We start from the raw sequence: 18,203 nt of genomic DNA, 5'->3' as shown, positions 1-18,203 counted from the left end.
AGCCTCCTTAGTGGACTGTGATCTATTCAAAAATGTACACAGTTTGTATTGTGAAATCTGGTGACTGATCCACTTTAACATTCATGAGCGGCCAGGTTGGTCATGTATAGGGGGCAGGATTATCACGCCCCTGAGTAGTCATGAGATGGACTGCTACTGCCATGGCAGAAAACATGTTTGGGAGATTATTCCTACACGACAGAACAGGAAAGCTATGAAGTGGCAGCTGTCTGACATAGATGGTCAGAAGAAAGAGAAGGTCCATGTTTCACACTCTCTGTAACTATTTGTGACCCAGTGAAACAATCTATTAAAGAACACACAGAGAATAGACAGAGATGCTGAGCAGAGACTTTATTGAGTACATCACAATGAAGACTGAAGCTCTCATCCTTGGAGCCTCTAGTTTTTGACCTCAGACATCTCTTGCAAACTAGTTGAGGACACCACTTTTCCATCTACCATTTCCTCGACTACTGTCCTCACCTTCTTGATTGTGGTTGTGCTGGTACTTTTGGCTTGTTCCTTGCTGACAATTTTGACATCTGAAGAAAGAAAAATTCAGGGTCAGAATGGGGCGATCCAGGATGATATTTATCAATGGGTACAGCAGAATTATCATCCTACCATTTAAAGGGGTTGTCCAGGTTTGGGATGGAAGTCTGCAATCACTCTATGTGACCCCAGACCTTTGAAGTTTTTGACAGCATATGCACCTCACACTGTCAGGATTCTCCAATGCCGGAGGTGAAAGCAGACTGTCACATGACCACAAATATGCGATTTGCATACATGTAGTCACGTGAAAACTAGATGTGTGCAGCCTAGCTCAATTCACTTGCGCTGAGCAAGGCCACGCACTTCTAGTCGAATGTGGCCGGGATTCACTTTAAGTGACCACTTTAGGGTTGGGAGTAGAGAGACAGCTTCGTTGGACTAGTTTGGCCAACTTCCGGTGAACTCAACCATAGGTGGTTTCTCCCTTTATGACATTTATATGGCCTGTTTGGACATCTCCAGGGGTTGTTGATCGTCTCCTATATGATATACACATCATTCTTGATGGCAGTGAATACTTACTTTTCTGTGTTTCCAATTGTGAAGATGCTAAAATGCTTTAAAAGAAAAAAAAAAAAAAACAATAATGAATATTTTGTGTTGTAATATACAATTATAAACAAAAGTTTGGTATTATTTCAACAATTGATTAAGGTCCTTAAATGGAATCTGTCAGTAGGTTTTTGCTATGTAATCTGAGAGCACCATAATGTAGGGACAGAGACCCTGTTTACAGTGATATGTTACTTACTAGGCTGTGTATTGCTGTTTCGAAACAACCAGTGTTTTATCAGCAGGAGATTATCACTACAGGACAACTTGGCACGTGCAGGGTAGTCCAACCTCGGTCCCAGCACAGATTAGCAGCTCTCTGTAACTATACACAAAAAGCTGTGGTGTGCGTGGGGTTATACGCAGCTCAACAACTGAGCTCTGCTAGCTCTGCAGCAGAGAAAACTGTGACTCTATCATAACTGCCGAACCCAGTATATTGATACATCACTGGAATCAGGGTCTCTGCCCCCACCTCGTGCTACTGTCAGATTACAAGGCATAAACCTGCTAACAGATTGCCTTCAATAACAGAAATACACAGTGCTTGTCCTGACCCCTTACCTGATGTCCTCCCCTTCCAAGAGTCTCCTGTAGGTGGCAATTTCCTGCTCCAGTCTTGTTTTGATATCCAGCAGTCTCCTGTACTCCACCGAATGGTTCTCATAGTCGGATCTTACTTGCTGGAGGTCGAGTTCAATTTGGGAGATCAGACTCTGAATTTGGGCAAGTTCTGCTCCGTATCGACCTTCTGTCTCAGCCAGTGTGCCCTCCAGAGCTTGTTTCTGGAATAGAGAAACAGAGAACCGATATTATAACCAAAACATAAGACCACCAGGGTCTTGAATGGAAGGGTTTGTGCCCTTTAAACTTTTAGCGTTAACAAGTTTGTGACTCCTGTACGGTGTCCCCATCTTTCAGGCTTTGGATTGCTGAAGGTCATTGGATAATCAGAGTGAAAAAATGTAGTCTCTCAAGGAGCAAGTGCCATTTAGGGAATTGTTGGGGCTTTTAGCTTCTGGAAACCTACCAAAGTAACTTATCTAAATGAGACCTTTTAAAAGGGGAATCTGGTATCGAAAACCCACTTTTATATATCCTATTACGGGGCTAGTAGAACGTGATCACCTGTTGAGACTCCGCATCTCTTGGCTAGAGTAAAGAGAGGCAAGAGATCATCTCTGTTTCTAAAGGACCTGTCTTGCCTTGTCTTAAACAGAAAGTGCATTGATTTGAATGAACACTATGTAATCCTAAATTTCTCCTGTGGAAGTGCTGCAGGAAAATGAAACCCTTGCCAAGTTTCCCTACAGAATTCAACTGGGGAGAGCAGTAGGAAAAAGAACAGGGCTCTGCTTGTTTTCATTGGATCTTCTAACAAGTATGGATTGTCCATAGTAGAGAACCTCTATAATCACTAGTATCAGCTAACATGGCAACCTAATACTAAAAAGGTCTTCTGCCCCGGCAGAAACCTCATGGACAAGTGTAAATATGTGGATGTATAGATGTATATCCACCCTGACAAGGCAATTGAGACATCCAGACTCACCATGTTCAGCAGAGATTGAAGCTCAAGCTCCAGGCTCTGGACCCTACGTTTCGAGTCTATGATCTCTGTCTTAGAAGACTCAAAACTGTGTTTGCATACGGCGACTTCCTTCCTGAGGTTTTCACTCTGTTGGAAATAAAACAAATCAGGAATCAGGGAGACTGAAGTAAGTTTACTTGGAGCCCTCTGCCATTGCCAACTCTTTTTGAATGAAAATCAGCCTACCTGTGTTTGGTACCAGGTCTCCACCTCCCGACGGTTCTTTTCCACCACATCTTCATACTGCTGTCTCACTTCGGCAAGGATCTTCGACAAGTCAACTGGTGGAGCAGAGTCTAGTTCTACATTGACCTTTCCTCCAATCTGTCCCTTAAGAACAGACAGTTCCTAAAAAAGAAGTCATGTACAGTATAAGTATAACCATCTATTTTCAAGTTCTTATGTAACGCTACTCAGAATGACTCCAAAAGAAAATGTCACACAGAAGAAACAACAAAAAAGTTGATAAAATATTATTAGTAAAAACTAAGGAAGGTTGATGGAAGACGTATCCTGAAAATGACCATGGATAGTAATACCTCCTCATGGTTCCTCTTTAGGAAGATCAGCTCCTCTTTCAGGCTTTCAATCTCTAGCTCCAGATCAGATCGGTTGATAGTCAGCTCATCAAGGGCCTTACGTAGTCCAGTTATATCACCATCTACTCCAACCCTAATAGCCAGTTCTGTCTCAAATCTAGAGGACAAAAAGGGCAGAAATTAGAAGAATTGTTCGTCTTGGTCAAACAACAGCCCCAATATGTGATAATGTGCGACATCTACTGATCTAAAAGCGTCACTGAAATACATACGTTAGTGCTTAAATAGGAAATATGTTTTCAACAACTTTGAATAAATCAATGGTACAGGCAACTCGCAAAAAAACAACAATGTATTTTAGAAATCAGCATCCTTCTCTACTTATGAGCCCCTCCTTTCCCTCCACCTGCCTCTGGAACTCCCCATTCATTCTGAAAAAAAGAAACAGCTCATCTTTCTACAGGCTGACTGCCAGCACAGTGAGGAGTCAGGTTACACCTCCTATTGTACTCTATGGAGAGGGATGGGAAAGTAAAGAAACCCTGTAATGTCACTTACTTAATTTTGAAGTCATCAGCAGCCAGTTTTGCGTTATCAATTTGTAGCATCAGCCTGGCATTATCAGTGTTGGCATTTAGAATCTAGGATTTAAGGAGATAAAATTGATAAATTAGCCTAAGTAAACCTAAATAGTAATTAAAAAATATAGTGCAATCTAATGAATGAAATCCTAATAAATAATACTATGATAGTGATGCCTAGCAGTAACATTTGGTAGAACAACATGATGACTGTGGAAATCTATGAAGGACACATTCCTATATAAGTAAATGCAATATTACCTGAGCCCGTAACTTGCTAATCGTCTCATAAAATCCACTTGGGTCAAACGCGCTGATGGCGGACTTTTTCTCATAGAACTCACGGATTTTAACTTCCAGGTCGCTGTTAGCTTGTTCCAAAGAGCGAACCTGATAAACAGTAAAATAAGATTATTGAGAGCAAAACCTGTCGCCCTAAAAATATGGACGATACAACTAAATATATTATGGAAACCTCAGATACGGGCCACACCCAACATCAGCAGTGAGACAACAACTGATCATTTCATGCTGTACTTACCCGTTCCAGGTATGTAGCCAGACGATCATTCAAGTTGTTCATGGTCTCCTTGCTATTGTTACTTAAGGAACCAGCATCTAGACCCCCACTAAACACTGGGCCCCCCATACTGGCCATAGTGACACTTGCAGAGGACATTCTAATACTACCAGCACCTCCTGCCACACTGCGCGCCCTCTGTGTGCCAGCACCACTAAATCGGCCAGACTGGGAGATACTATGGCTGGAGAAACTCATCATTTTCCTTCTTTCTGAGATACTGGACTAGTAGAGGATGTTCAGGAAAATGAGCTGAATCACTGGCCCCTCTACCCTGTCTTATATACCCAGTGAGGGGGAAGGGAGAATTCTCAGCAAAGCAGACGACCTGCATGACAACATGTACACAAAAGAACATTCCTCCGGTTATACGGGCGTGACGTGATGTCAGGATTCCCAGAAATTCCTGCAAAACTAGATTTTAATCCATCAAAACTTCAGACTATTTGTAAAAGAAAATGATTTATTTATAAACCATAGCACTAATGTTAGGTGTTACAAGAGGTTCTGCAGCAGCTGTCAAGGCTGATTTGATCTATTGAACTGTTTTGTAATTATGTAATAATGCTTCTAATGAATTTATTTTATGGGCCTCTATCACTGTTACTGTAGTCCCCTGCCACCCGAAGAGCAATTTGTAATGCAACTTTCGACCTGCGGCAGAAAATCCAACACATTTGGAAACATTTGTCCCCCTGTATCGCAGTTGCAGCATGTCGCAGGTCACAATGCAACACCATAGGAAATCATTACATCCAATGTGTCGCTGTGGTTTCAGTGTCACACAACACATGGCCCTTGGTTACATGGTAACAATTCTACCACTATATTAAAGGGGGTGTCTACTACTTTAAAAACTAAGCTGGCATTACACATTAGACTTGGCCTGATAAAGACATCCGTCCGATGTTGAAATGTGTAGCCCTGTATTCATTTAATAAATTCTTATGTGGATATTGCCTGCCAGTCGGTCGCACTCCTCAGCGCTTATGTCATCCCTTTTTTATTTTAATTTTTAAACTATTTATCTGCTACCTGGTGGTCCCTGCACCAGACCATCACTTGGGACAAGCTTCAGCTGATACATCCCATCTCTGGCTTTGCACATCCCTCCAAGGTGAGCGTTCTACCATATGTCCTGTCGGCCCTCAAAATCTCCATTTTATTAATGATTTCTGCACTATGGAGCACTCTGCCTATTTCTTCTTTTTATAGGTTCAATACACATTAGATAGCTGCAACGTTGATTCAGCAGAAAACTCCCCCTAGACGCATGAGCGCTCTGCTGAGAGTTTTTGTTTTCAACGGGGAGAGAGGACAAAACTGCTTCAGAATTCACAATGGCGTATCTTCCAACTATCTGGTCCTGATCTTCCCACGTCTTCTGTCTCCTGCTGAAATTGTAGGGTTCGGTTGACTTTCATACAATGTGTATGGGCACTTTGTGAATAAGTCCAGGTTGGGGTACTAAATTAAAAAAAAAACTGATATTTACATCCCAGACCGGTGTTGGTCTGCCACAATTGGTACTGCATCCTTCATCAGGCTCCTGACATCAACACCCATCAGGAGACATCACGTGGCTGCTGCAGCTAATCAGCGGCCGCTAATCAGTTGCAACCTTCATGCCTGAGCAGAAGAGGCCACTGTAGGTGGAATATGAATGTGGTTATAAGTTTGTCCCATTTTCTGCAGGAACTCCAGGGGTATTTAACCTAGCGTATTTGAGAAATTGAAACCTAGTATTGCTATGACTATGGACACTTAGTAGTCCAAAACGCATATGAGAGACTATGTACGTGTTTTTTACTTGCACGTTTTTAACTTTTTGCATCATGCTGTTTAAATAGGCTTTACCATTTTTATTACATTTTTTACAGAGCTGGATCCCAACGTTCTTCTATTTGCTTTCATTTACCTGAGGACACCGGCTCAGGTTCCTTCCAAGCACAGAATTTCTCCACGGGATGGTGAGCTGATATTTTTCTCTATTTTGGCGGAATATGAAGACTGAAATGGTTACCAAATGTGTTGGATTTTCTGCCGCAGGTCGAAAGTTGCATTACAAATTGCTCTTCGGGTGGCAGGGGACTACAGTAACAGTGATAGAGGCCCATAAAATAAGATGTTGCCGCCATACTGAGCGCAGAGGAGTGGCGCTGGTGCACAAGGCGAATAAGGATTTTTTTATTTAATACCCGATCCTGAACCTATTGACAACTTGTCCATGCAGATTAGACGAAGATCCGCCAAACCCACCAATTTCAGCACTAGAGACCAATTATCCAATGTGATGTGTATGACGGCCTCCTAACTCCCCCGCACACACCCTCTATATACTCCCTGGTCTGGAAAATTCAGACCTTCTACAAATAGGACTTCCAGTGCAAATCCAATGCCTGATATAAAATATGACATAATAAAGACGCAGTGGTGACGTGCTCCATTTAGGAGCAAGGAGGACACGATACTTGTCAGATTGGCGTCATTCCTCTGCCCCTCCATCAGCAATACAATTCAGATCGGACCAGGATGACCTACAAGTCATACAGTATATCACAAAAGTGAGTACACCCCTCACATTTTTATAAATATTTTATTATACCTTTTTATGGGACAACACTGAAGATATGACACTTTGTTACAATTTAAAGTAGTCAGAGTACAGCTTGTGTAAATTTGGTGTGCCCATTAAATAACTCAAAACACAGATATTAATGTCTAAACCGCTGGCAACAAAAGTGAGTACACCCCCTATGTGAAAATGGACTTGAGGAGAATGAGTGGGGGCATTGGTGCTGCAGACACAACATGAGGAGCAGGGGGGATTGGTGTGGACACAGTATGAGGAGCGGTGGGTGGATTGGTGCTGCGGACACAGTATGAGGAGTGGGGGGAATAGGTGCTGCGGACACAGTAGGAGGAGCGGGGAAGGTTGATGCTGTGGACAAATTATGAGGAGCAGGGGATATTGGTGTGGACGCAGTAGGAGGAGATGGGAAGATTGGTGCTGCACAGGGTATAAAGCATGGGGGGGATTGGTGCTGTGGACACAGTATGAGGAGCGGTCAGGGGATTGGTGCTGCAGACACAGTATGAGGAGTGTAGTGTAGATCAGATATATTTATTCAGAAGCATTATAATCACGCTGTTATTTTTAAGATCACTGGGTTGAGATGTGCTGCAGAAGACCGGAGAATATGGAAGCCTGCAGAGATGAGCTGTGATGTGAAAAGTCATCATGGTGTTTGAACTAGATGAATAAGAAAATAGAATGACTCCAATCAGACATGATACCACCTATAAGGTACCTTGATGTTTGTGATAGTGACAGTGCATTCAACGACATCAGTACTGTGGTTCCAGTGTGATCTGATGATGATTGATAATAACTCCCAGTATCACCTTACTGGTTTATAGGTAGGGTCCTGACATCGAGAAACGCCTTATCGCGGCTGTCAGGTACACATGAATTGGCCAATTTATGCGCTAAGATTTCTCATTTATTTCTATATTCCACAGCAGTAATGCTATTCATATTTCATACTTCATATTTACATGTGCTAAAATGTCTCATTTATTTCTATTTTCCACAGCAGTAATGCTATTCATATTTCAAACTTCATAATTATATACATACGTTACAGAGTGCTACTTTGTTTGTTAATTGACAGTGCATTCAATGTCATCAGTACTGTGGTTCTAGTGTGATCTGATGATGATTGATAATAACTCCCAGTATCACCTTACCATTAAGGACATACTGGGAGTTTTAGGTTCATGGGCTACAATTGTATATAGGGCGGACATGACATTACAAGTGATTGCTGTAATAAGCTTGGTGATGTATTCATGTACTGGTGGTGTCTCTGGTGATGTATTTCTGTACTCATGGTGGTTATGTTGACATATTCAAGTATTGATGGTGTTTCTGGTGATGTATCTCTGTTCTGATGGTAGCTCTGGTAATGTATTTCTGTACAGATGGGGCTTATGATGCTGTAGTTCAGTATTGATGGTGGTTCTGGTGATTTATTTCTGTACTGCTGGTGGTTCTGGTGATGTATTCTTGTGGTGTTATTGTAACAATCGATGAATTCTAAGATCATGTGATACATGGTCATGTTAATAAAGTATTGTGATATCTGACAAGTGCTTGTGGCCAGAGACACAACATTTCCATGATGACACACTGGGTGACCATTGTGGAAGCCGGGACCCAGTTGGACCCTGGGACGGAACACGTGCTACCGATAACGAGGATTGCGGGCCCTGGTTCTATCAGGGTTTCCTCCACCTTGTACAGCAGTTCCTGCACCTCCTCCTCACCCTTCATCTCTGAAACGTCAACATCAGTTGCAAGCTGGAAACACTGCAGCACTGCCTTGGCCAATCATCAACAAGCTCTCCTGAAGCTAATCTGCTTAGGCGACAAACCACACACCGCCGCAGAGTTGTTGAAAGGTCTAGCAAACCAGACTGATCTGTAGTTCTTGCCCCGGAACCTACAGCCAGGCAAGATCATGTGTGACAATGGCCGTAACCTGGTAGCTCTGAAACTTGGTAACCTCGCACACGTATCATGCCTGGCCAACGTGCTCAACTTACTGGTTCAGCGGTTTCTCAAAACCTAGCCTGATCTGCCTGAGCTACTTGTGAAAGTACGCCACATGTGTGCCAATTTCCACAAGTCACTGGCAGTGCTGCAGCAGAGTTTGCAACTTCCAGCTTACTGACTGGTGTACGATGTCCCCACATGTTGGAACTCAACGTTACATATGTTGGCAAGACTTTGTGAGCAGCAGAGGGCAGTAGTTGAATATCAGCTACAACATGCCCATCGGAATTCCAGTCAGCCTCCGCACATAAGAGCTGGTGAGTGGGCATGGATGTCCAACATCTGTGCGGTTCTCCAAAACTTTGAGTACTCGACCAAGATGGGGAGCAGCGATGATGCCATAATGAACCTAACCCAATTAAAGAGGAGGCTTTGCAGGCGGAGCAAGGTGAGATGGAGCAAGAAACTATACAACGTGATGCTACACAGCCCAGTCTCCTCTCATCTTCTCAACGTAGATAGAGTAATAATGAGGAGGAGGAGGAACATGAGCTGGTTGCCTGAGGTACAGACGGTACTAGACAAAACACCTTCATACTGGTCGGTCTTCCTTCTAGACCCAAGCTACAAGGAGAACTTTCCATCTCTCCTTCCCATGGCAAAGAGGTCTACGAAAATGTTGCAGTACCAGAAGGCCCTAGCTGAAGATTTATTAACCACTTCGCACCAGAGCCTGTTTTTGCCTTCGTGACCGGGCCAATTTTTTCAATTCTGACCACTGTCACTTTATGAAGTAATTACTCTGGAACGCTTCAACGGATCCCCCTGATTCTGAGACTGTTTTTTCATGACATATTGTACTTCATGATAGTGGTAACATTTATTCGATATCACTTGCGTTTATTTGTGAACAAATCGGAAATTTGGCGAAAATTTTGAAAATTTTGCAATTTTCAAACTTTGAATTTTCATGCCCTTAAATCAGAGAGATATGTCACACAAAATAGTTAATAAACAACATTTCCCACATGTCTACTTTACATCAGCACAATTTTGGAACCAAAATATAAGGGTTAAAAGTTGACCAGCGATTTCTCATTTTTCCAACAAAATTTACAAAAACATTTTTTTAGGGACCACATCATATTTGAAGTCACTTTGAGGGGTCTTTATGACAGAAAATACCCAAAAGTGACACCATTCTAAAAACTGCACCCCTCAAGGTGCTCAAAACCACATTCAAGAACTTTATTAACCCTTCAGGTGCTTCACAGGAATTTTTGGAATGTGGAAGAAAAAAATTAAAATTTAACTTTTTTCACAAAAATGTTACTTTAGACCCAATTTTTTTTATTTTCACAGGGGTAACAGGAAAAAATGGACCCCAAAATTTTTTGTGCAATTTCTCTTGAGCGCGCTGATACCCCATATGTGAGGGAAAACCACTGTTTGGGCGCACTGCAGGGTTCGGAAGGGAAGGAGCGCAATTAGACTTTTTGAATGTAAAATTTGTCTGAATAATTAACAGACGCCATGTTGCGTTTGGAGAGCTCCTGATGTTCCTAAACAGTGGAAACCCCCCATAAGAGACACCATTTTGGAAACTAGACCCCTTAGGGAACTTATCTAGATGTGTGGTGAGCACCTTGAACCCCAAGGTGCTTCACAGAAGTTTATAATATTGAGCTGTAAAAATAAAATTTTCACATTTTTCCCACAAAAACGTTTTTCATCCCTTAATTTTGCATTATCATAAGGGTAATAGGAAAAATTGCACCATGAAATTTGTTGTGCAATTTCTCCTGAACACGCTGATACCCCATATGCGGAGGCAAACCACTGTTTGGGCGCACGGCAGGGTTTGGAAGGGAAGGAGCGCCATTTGACTTTTTGAATGTAAAATTTGTTTGAATAATTAGCGGATGCCATGTTGCATTTGGGGAGCCCCTGATGTGCCTAAACAGTGGACCCCCCCCCCAAGTGACACCATTTTGGAAACTAGACCCCTTAGGGAACTTATCTAGATGTGTGGTGAGCACTTTGCACCCCCAGCTGCTTTACAGAAGTTTCTAATATTGAGCCGTAAAAATAAAATTTTCACATTTTTCCCACAAAAAATGTTTTTCATTCCCTAATTTTGCATTATCATAAGGGTATCAGGATAAATTGCACCATGAAATTTGTTGTGCAATTTCTCCTGAGTGCGCCGATACCCCATATGTGGGGGAAAACCACTGCTTTGGTGTACGGCAGGGTTCGGAAGAGAAAGGAGCGCTATGTTGGCTGGGATAGGTTGCAGACACCATGTCACATTTGAAGAGTTGCTGACATGCCGAAACAGCAGAAACCCCCACAAGTGACCCCATTTTGTAAACTACACCTCTCAAGGAATTCATCTAGGGAAGTAGTGAGTATTTTTTAATTTTTAAATTTATACCATTGGGCAGTGAAAAAAGCATAATTATATTTTTACCACAAAAAAATGTTTTACCCTCAGATTTTACATTTTCACACAGGGCAATGGGTAAAAATGGTGCCGAAATGTGTCACACAATTTCTTCTAAAAGTGTCAATACCCCATATGTGGCTGTATCGTACCGCTCAGCCATACGGCGAGATCTGAGTGCTATTTGACAATTGGAGAACAAATTATTGTAGAATAGGCATTTGGATTTGGAAGCACAAAATTTTCTGAATTTCTTTTGGGGGGCAAGGGCCATTTTGCTTTTCCAGAGCCTTTCTGCTACCAGTAACTTGGAAGTCCCTTATATTTTTAACAGATGACGGACCTGAGTGGGGACTAGCTTTTTTTGAGGACCGAGTTGAAGCTTTTATTGGGAACATTTTACATAACATTTATCTGGCGCTCTAGGCTGAGCGCTTACATCGGGGTTTCCATCTAAATTTCCAAGTGATGTAATTCAGATGAAACCCCTGCGGGATCCATTCACTGTAATGAGGCAGCAGAGTTACTCTGGACTCCCTCTGGCCTCTGTTTAGCGGGTGTCCTTTTTTTCAGAAGTGCACAAAACTGTGGCCAACCGCACTTTTATGCACGCCTAAAACAAATGACACCGTGGGATCCCAGGCCAGACGGCATCCACAGTGCCTATATCTGCCTCATTACAGGTAATCTTCCATCATGGGTTCCGGCTGAATCACATATTTCAGAGATTTACACGGAAACTCTGGGGTAAGTGCTCAGCGCAGAGCGCAGGATAAATGTAAGGCTCTGCGCCTTACTGCGATCTTTGGGAGACATAATAAACTAATCTGTAGCAGGTGAAGAATTGGTTTTATTTATTTTTTACGCCGTTCCTAGTGTGATATAACTGATTAGATTACTTTATTCTTCGGGTCGGTGCGATTACAGAGATACCAGATTCATATCGGGTTTTAATGACTGACAGCTGTCACACACTAAAAGACGCTTTTTTTTGCAAAATCTAGTTTTTGCATCGCCATATTTTGAGAGCTATAATTTTTCCATATTTCGGCCGACAGAGTCATGTGGCGGCTTGTTTTTTGCGGGACGAGTTGACATTTTTATTAGTACCATTTTTGGGTACGTGACATTTTTTGATCGCTTTCTATTCTGTTTTTTGGGAGGTAAAATTAACAAAAACCAACAATTCAGGAATTGTTTTTTGAGGGGTTTTTTATGCCGTTCTGCGTGTGGTAAAAGTGATCAGGCAGCGTTATTCTTCGGGTCAGTACGTTTACAGCGATACTACACTTACTGTATATTTTTTTTATGTTTTGGCGCTTTTACACAATAAAACCATTATATAGAAAAATTATTTTTTTTGCATTGCTTTATTCTGAGAGGTATAACTTTTTTATTTTTTGGTTGATGGAGCTGTATGGTGGCTTGTTTTTTGTGGAACAAGATGACGTTTTCAGCGGTACCATTTTTATTTCCATTTTGCTTTTTGATCGCATTTTTTTCCACTTTTTGTTTGGCGATATGAGGAAAAAGCATAGTTTTTTGCTCCGTTTTTTATTTATTTTTATTACGGTGTGCACAGAAGGAGTTAATTAGTGTGACAGTTTTATAGCTCGGGTTGTTTCGGACGCGGTGATACCAAATATGTGTACTTTTTTATTTTTGCATAAATATACGGATTTATCGGTTTAATATTTTATTTATTTATTTTTATTTATTTTGTAATTTTTTTTAACAGTTTAAAAACATTTTTTTTTACTTTTTTTTACATTTTTACTTAGTCCTGTATGGGACATTAATTTTTATTTTTCTGATCACTGATCTCATGTAATGTAATAGACATGTATTACATTACATGAGATCTTCCCTGACTGTTTCACAGTCAGTCTCCTGCCTGGCTTCAGCTGCAGGCTGAGCCAGGCAGGACACCATATATGGCAGATCTGGAGGCGGTCATGTGCCCTCCAGCTGCCATAGCAACGTCAGGTCCTGGAAGGTATAAGGGGGCCGTCGGAGAGGTAAGTGGACGACCCCCTCTCCTCCTGCTGTCTTCTATATGCCGCGATCACTATAGATCGCGGCATATAGAAGACAGCAAAGGGTTAACATCACTGGGACCTGATCCAATCAGGTCCCGATGATGTTCCCTGTCAGAGCTATCGCTCTGCACCGCTCCTGCAGCGCTTGCAAGACCCTGGGGGTCCTGAGCACTGCGGGACCACCCACCGTTTTTAAACGTCCGCGCTGCACAGAGCCCAGGCAGCGCGGACGTTTATCTACAGTGGGCGGTCAGGAAGCAGTTAAAAAAATTCCCATCTGACAACGCTGGTGGCAGAGTTCCTTGGACAACCAAGGAGTAGAGACGAGGGAGACACACCAGATGCAGCAGAGGTAGGGGAACACTATCAAAAGTCTGGGACAGTTTCCTCAGACCCTCCCACCGCCCAGGTCCTGATGCGCAGGGTACTCTGACAAGGAGAGAAAAGTTATGGAAGATGCTGAAGGAGTACCTTGTCAACCATACCAGCATCCTCTGTGATTCATCTGTGTCTCACAACTATTGGGTATCCAAGCTGGACACGTGGCATGGACTGTCTCTCTACGCCTTGGAGGTCCTGGCCTGCCCCGCCACTAGCGTTTTGTCAGAGATGGTTTTTAGTGCCGCCGGGTGTATTATAACTGATAGGCGCATCCACCTGTCAACTGAAAATGCTGACAGGCTGACTCTTATTAAAATGAACAAGGGCTGGATTGGCCCAGACTTCTCAACACCTCAACACCACCGGATGACAGCAGTGGAACATAAACTCAAATTCAGTGTTGTTGTTTTTTCTGGTCTATTCCCATGCACCCCTTCCCACCCAAACATGGGTATACACTTCAGGATTTCGTCTTTTTTATGTCATCCTCCTCCTTTTAATCCTCTTCCTCCACCACCTGTCACAGGTGTGTCAGAGGTGACAGACAGTCGCACTGCAGTGGGTTGCAGGAGATCGCCATGTTTGGCATTGCAGACAGCTACTGAGATAGGAGGCTGTCTTTAGGACTGAGTGACTACCTCTCTCTTGCTAATTTGCTCTCTGGCCTGGGTGTATATATACCTGGTGTGTCTGAGAGGGCGTCGCCGGTTATATTCATTTCTACTTGTGAAGGTTAGCAGGAGCTGTACCTCGTCCTCTCTGGAGCTTGAAGTCATGTGCACATTAGGAGTTCTGCTAAAGCTAAGCAATTTTGCCCTGTTTTGTCTACCCTTGTTGTCTTTAGCGTTTTAGTGGAGGTTGACTAGTGCTCATCTCCTTCCATCCCTAACCGTAGCCTTACGCCAGGAAAATAGGGCGAGGCACGCGATCGGCGAAAGTTATTTGTACCATCTGATTTGCACCGCAAAGTAATCAAAGAACAACATAACTCTGTGCTTGCTGGGCATCCAGGTGGTAAGGAAACCGCGGACTTCCTCTCTCATCGTTTTTGGTGGCCTGGGGTGCATCAGGATGTAATTGAACATGTAGCTGCTTGTAGTATTTGCGTTCTAAGGTTTCACATACCCGTCCATCTTGTACTCTTCTTCCGCTACCTATCCCTAGTTGGCCATAGACACACGTGTCCATGGATTTTATTACTGACCTACCGGTTTCTGCAGGTTAAATGGTGGTTTTGGTGGTAGTAGATAGGTTCAGTAAAATGGTTCACTTCGTCGCATTACCTGCACTTCCCAATGCCAAGACACTTGCTCAGGTGTTCATAAAAGAGATTGTAAAGCTTCACGGGGTTCCCTCCAATGTGGTGTCTGATCGGGGGACCCAGTTTGTTTCCAAGTTCTGGAAGGCATTCTGTTTTTGACTGGGGGTGCAGCTGTCCTTTTCATCTGCCTTCCACCCTCAGTTGAATGGTCAGACCGAGTGTGTCAATCAGAACTTGGAGACATACCTCAGGTGTTTCGTCTCCGAAAATCAGGAGGATTGGGCATCCTACTTACGTTTGGCAGAATTTGCAATCAATAATCATCATCAAGAATCCACTGGCAGATCACCGTTCTTCGGTGCATACGGTTATCATCCACAGTTTGGTACCTTCAGTGGGGGAGGAGCTTCAGGAATTCCTGAGGAGGAACGGTTTGCTTCGTCGCTCTCCTTGATTTAGCAGGGTGTTCTGTGTAATTTAAAGACCATGGGAGACAGGTATAAACGTATGGCTGACAGAAAACGCTTGCTAGGTCCGGACCTGAATGTGAATGACTTTGTGTGGTTGTTTACCAGGAATATAAGATTGAAAGTTCCTTCTTGGAAGCTGGGACCTAGGTTTATTGGTCCCTATAAAATAACCGCCGTCATTAACCCAGCAGCGTTTCATCTTGAACTTCCTCAGGCCCGTAAGGTCGACAATGTGTTCCACAGGTCCTTACTCAAAAGATACAGTGCATTGTGAAAGTATTTGGCCCCCTTGAACTTTTTTAACTTTTGCCACATTTCTGGCTTCAAACATATAGATATAAAATTCTAATTTTGGGGGGAAGAATCAACAAGTGGGACACAATAGTGAAGTGGAATGAAATTTATTGGATATTTTAAACTTTTTTAACAAATTAAAAACTGAAAAGAGGGGTGTGCAATATTATTCGGCCCCTTTACTTTCAGTGCCCAAACTCACTCCAGAAGTTCAGTGAGGATCTCTGAATGATCCAACGTTGTCCTAAATGACTGGTAATGATAAATAGAATCCACCTGTGTGTAATCAAGTCTCTGTATAAATGCTCCTGCTCTGTGATAGTCTCAGGGTTCTGTTTCAAGTGCAGAGACCATCATGAAGACCAAGGAACACACCAGGCAGGTCCGAGATACTGTTGTGGGGAAGTTTAAAGCCGGATTTGGATACAAAAAGATTTCCCAAGTTTTAAACATCTCAAGGAGCACTGTGCAAGCGATCATATTGAAATGGAAGGAGTATCAGACCACTGCAAATCTACCAAGACGCGGCCATCCCTCTGAACTTTCATCTCGAACAAGGAAAAGACTGATCAGAGATGCAGCCAAAAGGCCCATGATCACTCTGGATGAACTGCAGAGATCTACAGCTGAGGTAGGAGAGTCTGTCCATAGGACAACAATCAGTCGTACACTGTACAAATCTGGCCTTTATGGAAGAATGGCAAGAAGAAAGCCATTTCTCAAAGATATCCATAAAAAGTCTCTTTTGAAGTTTGCCACAAGCCACCTGGGAGAGACACCAAACATGTGGAATAAGGTGCTCTGGTCAGATGAAACCAAAATCGAACATTTTGGCCACAATGCAAAACAATATGTTTGGCGTAAAAGCAACACAGCTCATCACCCTCAAAACACCATCCCCACTGTCAAACATGGTGGTGGCAGCATCATAGTTTGGGCCTGGTTTTTCTTCAGCAGGGACAGGGAAGATGGTTAGAATTGATGGGAAGATGGATGGAGCCAAATACAGGACCATTCTGGAAGAAAACCTGTTGGAGTCTGCAAAAGACCTGAAACTGGGACGGAGATTTATCTTCCAACAAGACAATGATCCCAAACATAAAGCAAAATCTACAATGGAATGGTTCAAAAATAAACGTATCCAGGTGTTAAAATGGCCAAGTCAAAGTCCAGACCTGAATCCAATCGAGAATCTGTGGAAAGAGCTGAAAACTGCTGTTCAGAAACGCCCTCCATCCAACCTCAATGAGCTCGAGCTGTTTTGCAAGGAAGAATTGTCAAGAATTTCAGCCTCTTGATGTGCAAAACTGATAGAGACATACCCCAAGCGACTTGCAGCGGTAATCGCAGCAAAAGGTGGCGCTACAAAGTATTAACTCAAGGGGGCCGAATAATATTGCACACCCCGCTTTTCAATTTTTAATTTGTTAAAAAAGATTAAAATATCCAATAAATGTCGTTCCACTTTACGATTGTGACGCGCCCCTGGGCCAGTGCTGTAGGGGATACCCGGAGCCGGATCTCGATGGGGGTAGTAGTCCTTGTGGCGGTGACCCGGTCCGTGCCCAGGGTGTCAAACTAAGTGGCAGTCTATGGCAGTAGATGTTTAACTTGATTGTCGACTACGCCACCCGTTGAGTGCGGCTTTGAAGCCGCCGCTGCAAAGCAGTCCACTGAGGCCGGTGGTATATGTGCAGCAGTGATGGTATAACCCCCAACGGGAGGGGTATGGCCTCAGGGCAGCAGGTGTAGATGATGGGGGTTGTGATGATGCAGAAAGAAGATTCAGAGTCAGGAGATGCAGTTCAGGGTTTTTACTTACTGGTGTTCTTTTGGTCACTCTGGCCTTGAGAGACCACCCGAGCCGTGCTGCGTCCACCAGGTCCTGGACTCGGCCAACCCCCAGGCAATTCCGGAGCGTGGTCCTGAGCTCCTTTCTGACTCTCCCTTCCTCTGGCCGTTCCCACCAGGGATCCACTTTTGGCCGGCTCCCTCGGGTCTCTTGGTGGTCAAGCCTCCTCTGGGCTCCCTGACCCTATACTCGGTGTGCCTTTCTAGTGGATTTGGTGAGGGTCGTGGCAGATCCTGACCACGACCTCCGGTTCCTGGCTAAGGTTCGTTTTGGGCCTCCGCCAGCTTGGGATCCGGTACCCTTGTCCGCCAACCCTTCACCCTTCTGTCCTTATTCTGGGATCTTGGGGTTCCTTCTTGTTTCCTCTCTGCGTCCTTCTCACTCCTCTCTCTCTCTCTGCAGGCTCTGCTCTGGAGCTGGGCCCAGCCGGAGCCACAGCTCCCTGTCAGCCCTCCTGGCTGAGCTCCTCTGCTCTGCTCCTCAGGCTAAACTCTGACCCTG

The 18,203-nt window shown here is 43.5% G+C and overlaps 1 protein-coding gene across 1 annotated transcript; it reads right to left on the bottom strand.

The window, feature by feature from the left end:
- Positions 1 to 396: 396 nt before the first annotated feature.
- LOC141270988 (keratin, type I cytoskeletal 47 kDa-like) lies at positions 397 to 4,723 on the bottom strand. The gene is made up of 9 exons (XM_073681084.1): positions 4,363 to 4,723; positions 4,083 to 4,211; positions 3,799 to 3,881; positions 3,241 to 3,397; positions 2,888 to 3,049; positions 2,663 to 2,788; positions 1,675 to 1,895; positions 1,081 to 1,115; positions 397 to 545 (listed from the first exon to the last, which is right to left on the bottom strand). Exons 1-9 carry the CDS (start codon positions 4,600 to 4,602, stop codon positions 403 to 405), a joined length of 1,296 nt encoding a protein of 431 aa, XP_073537185.1. The 5' UTR covers positions 4,603 to 4,723; the 3' UTR covers positions 397 to 402.
- Between the last annotated feature and the right edge of the window lie 13,480 nt (positions 4,724 to 18,203).

This window comes from Phyllobates terribilis, unplaced genomic scaffold (genome assembly GCF_046119375.1).
Source record: "Phyllobates terribilis strain yellow unplaced genomic scaffold, ASM4611937v1 Scaffold_5__5_contigs__length_657084704, whole genome shotgun sequence".
NCBI classification, from domain to species: domain Eukaryota; kingdom Metazoa; phylum Chordata; class Amphibia; order Anura; family Dendrobatidae; genus Phyllobates; species Phyllobates terribilis.
Note: the sequence above shows the minus strand (reverse complement) of the source record. Positions and strands in the feature narration are given on the sequence as shown.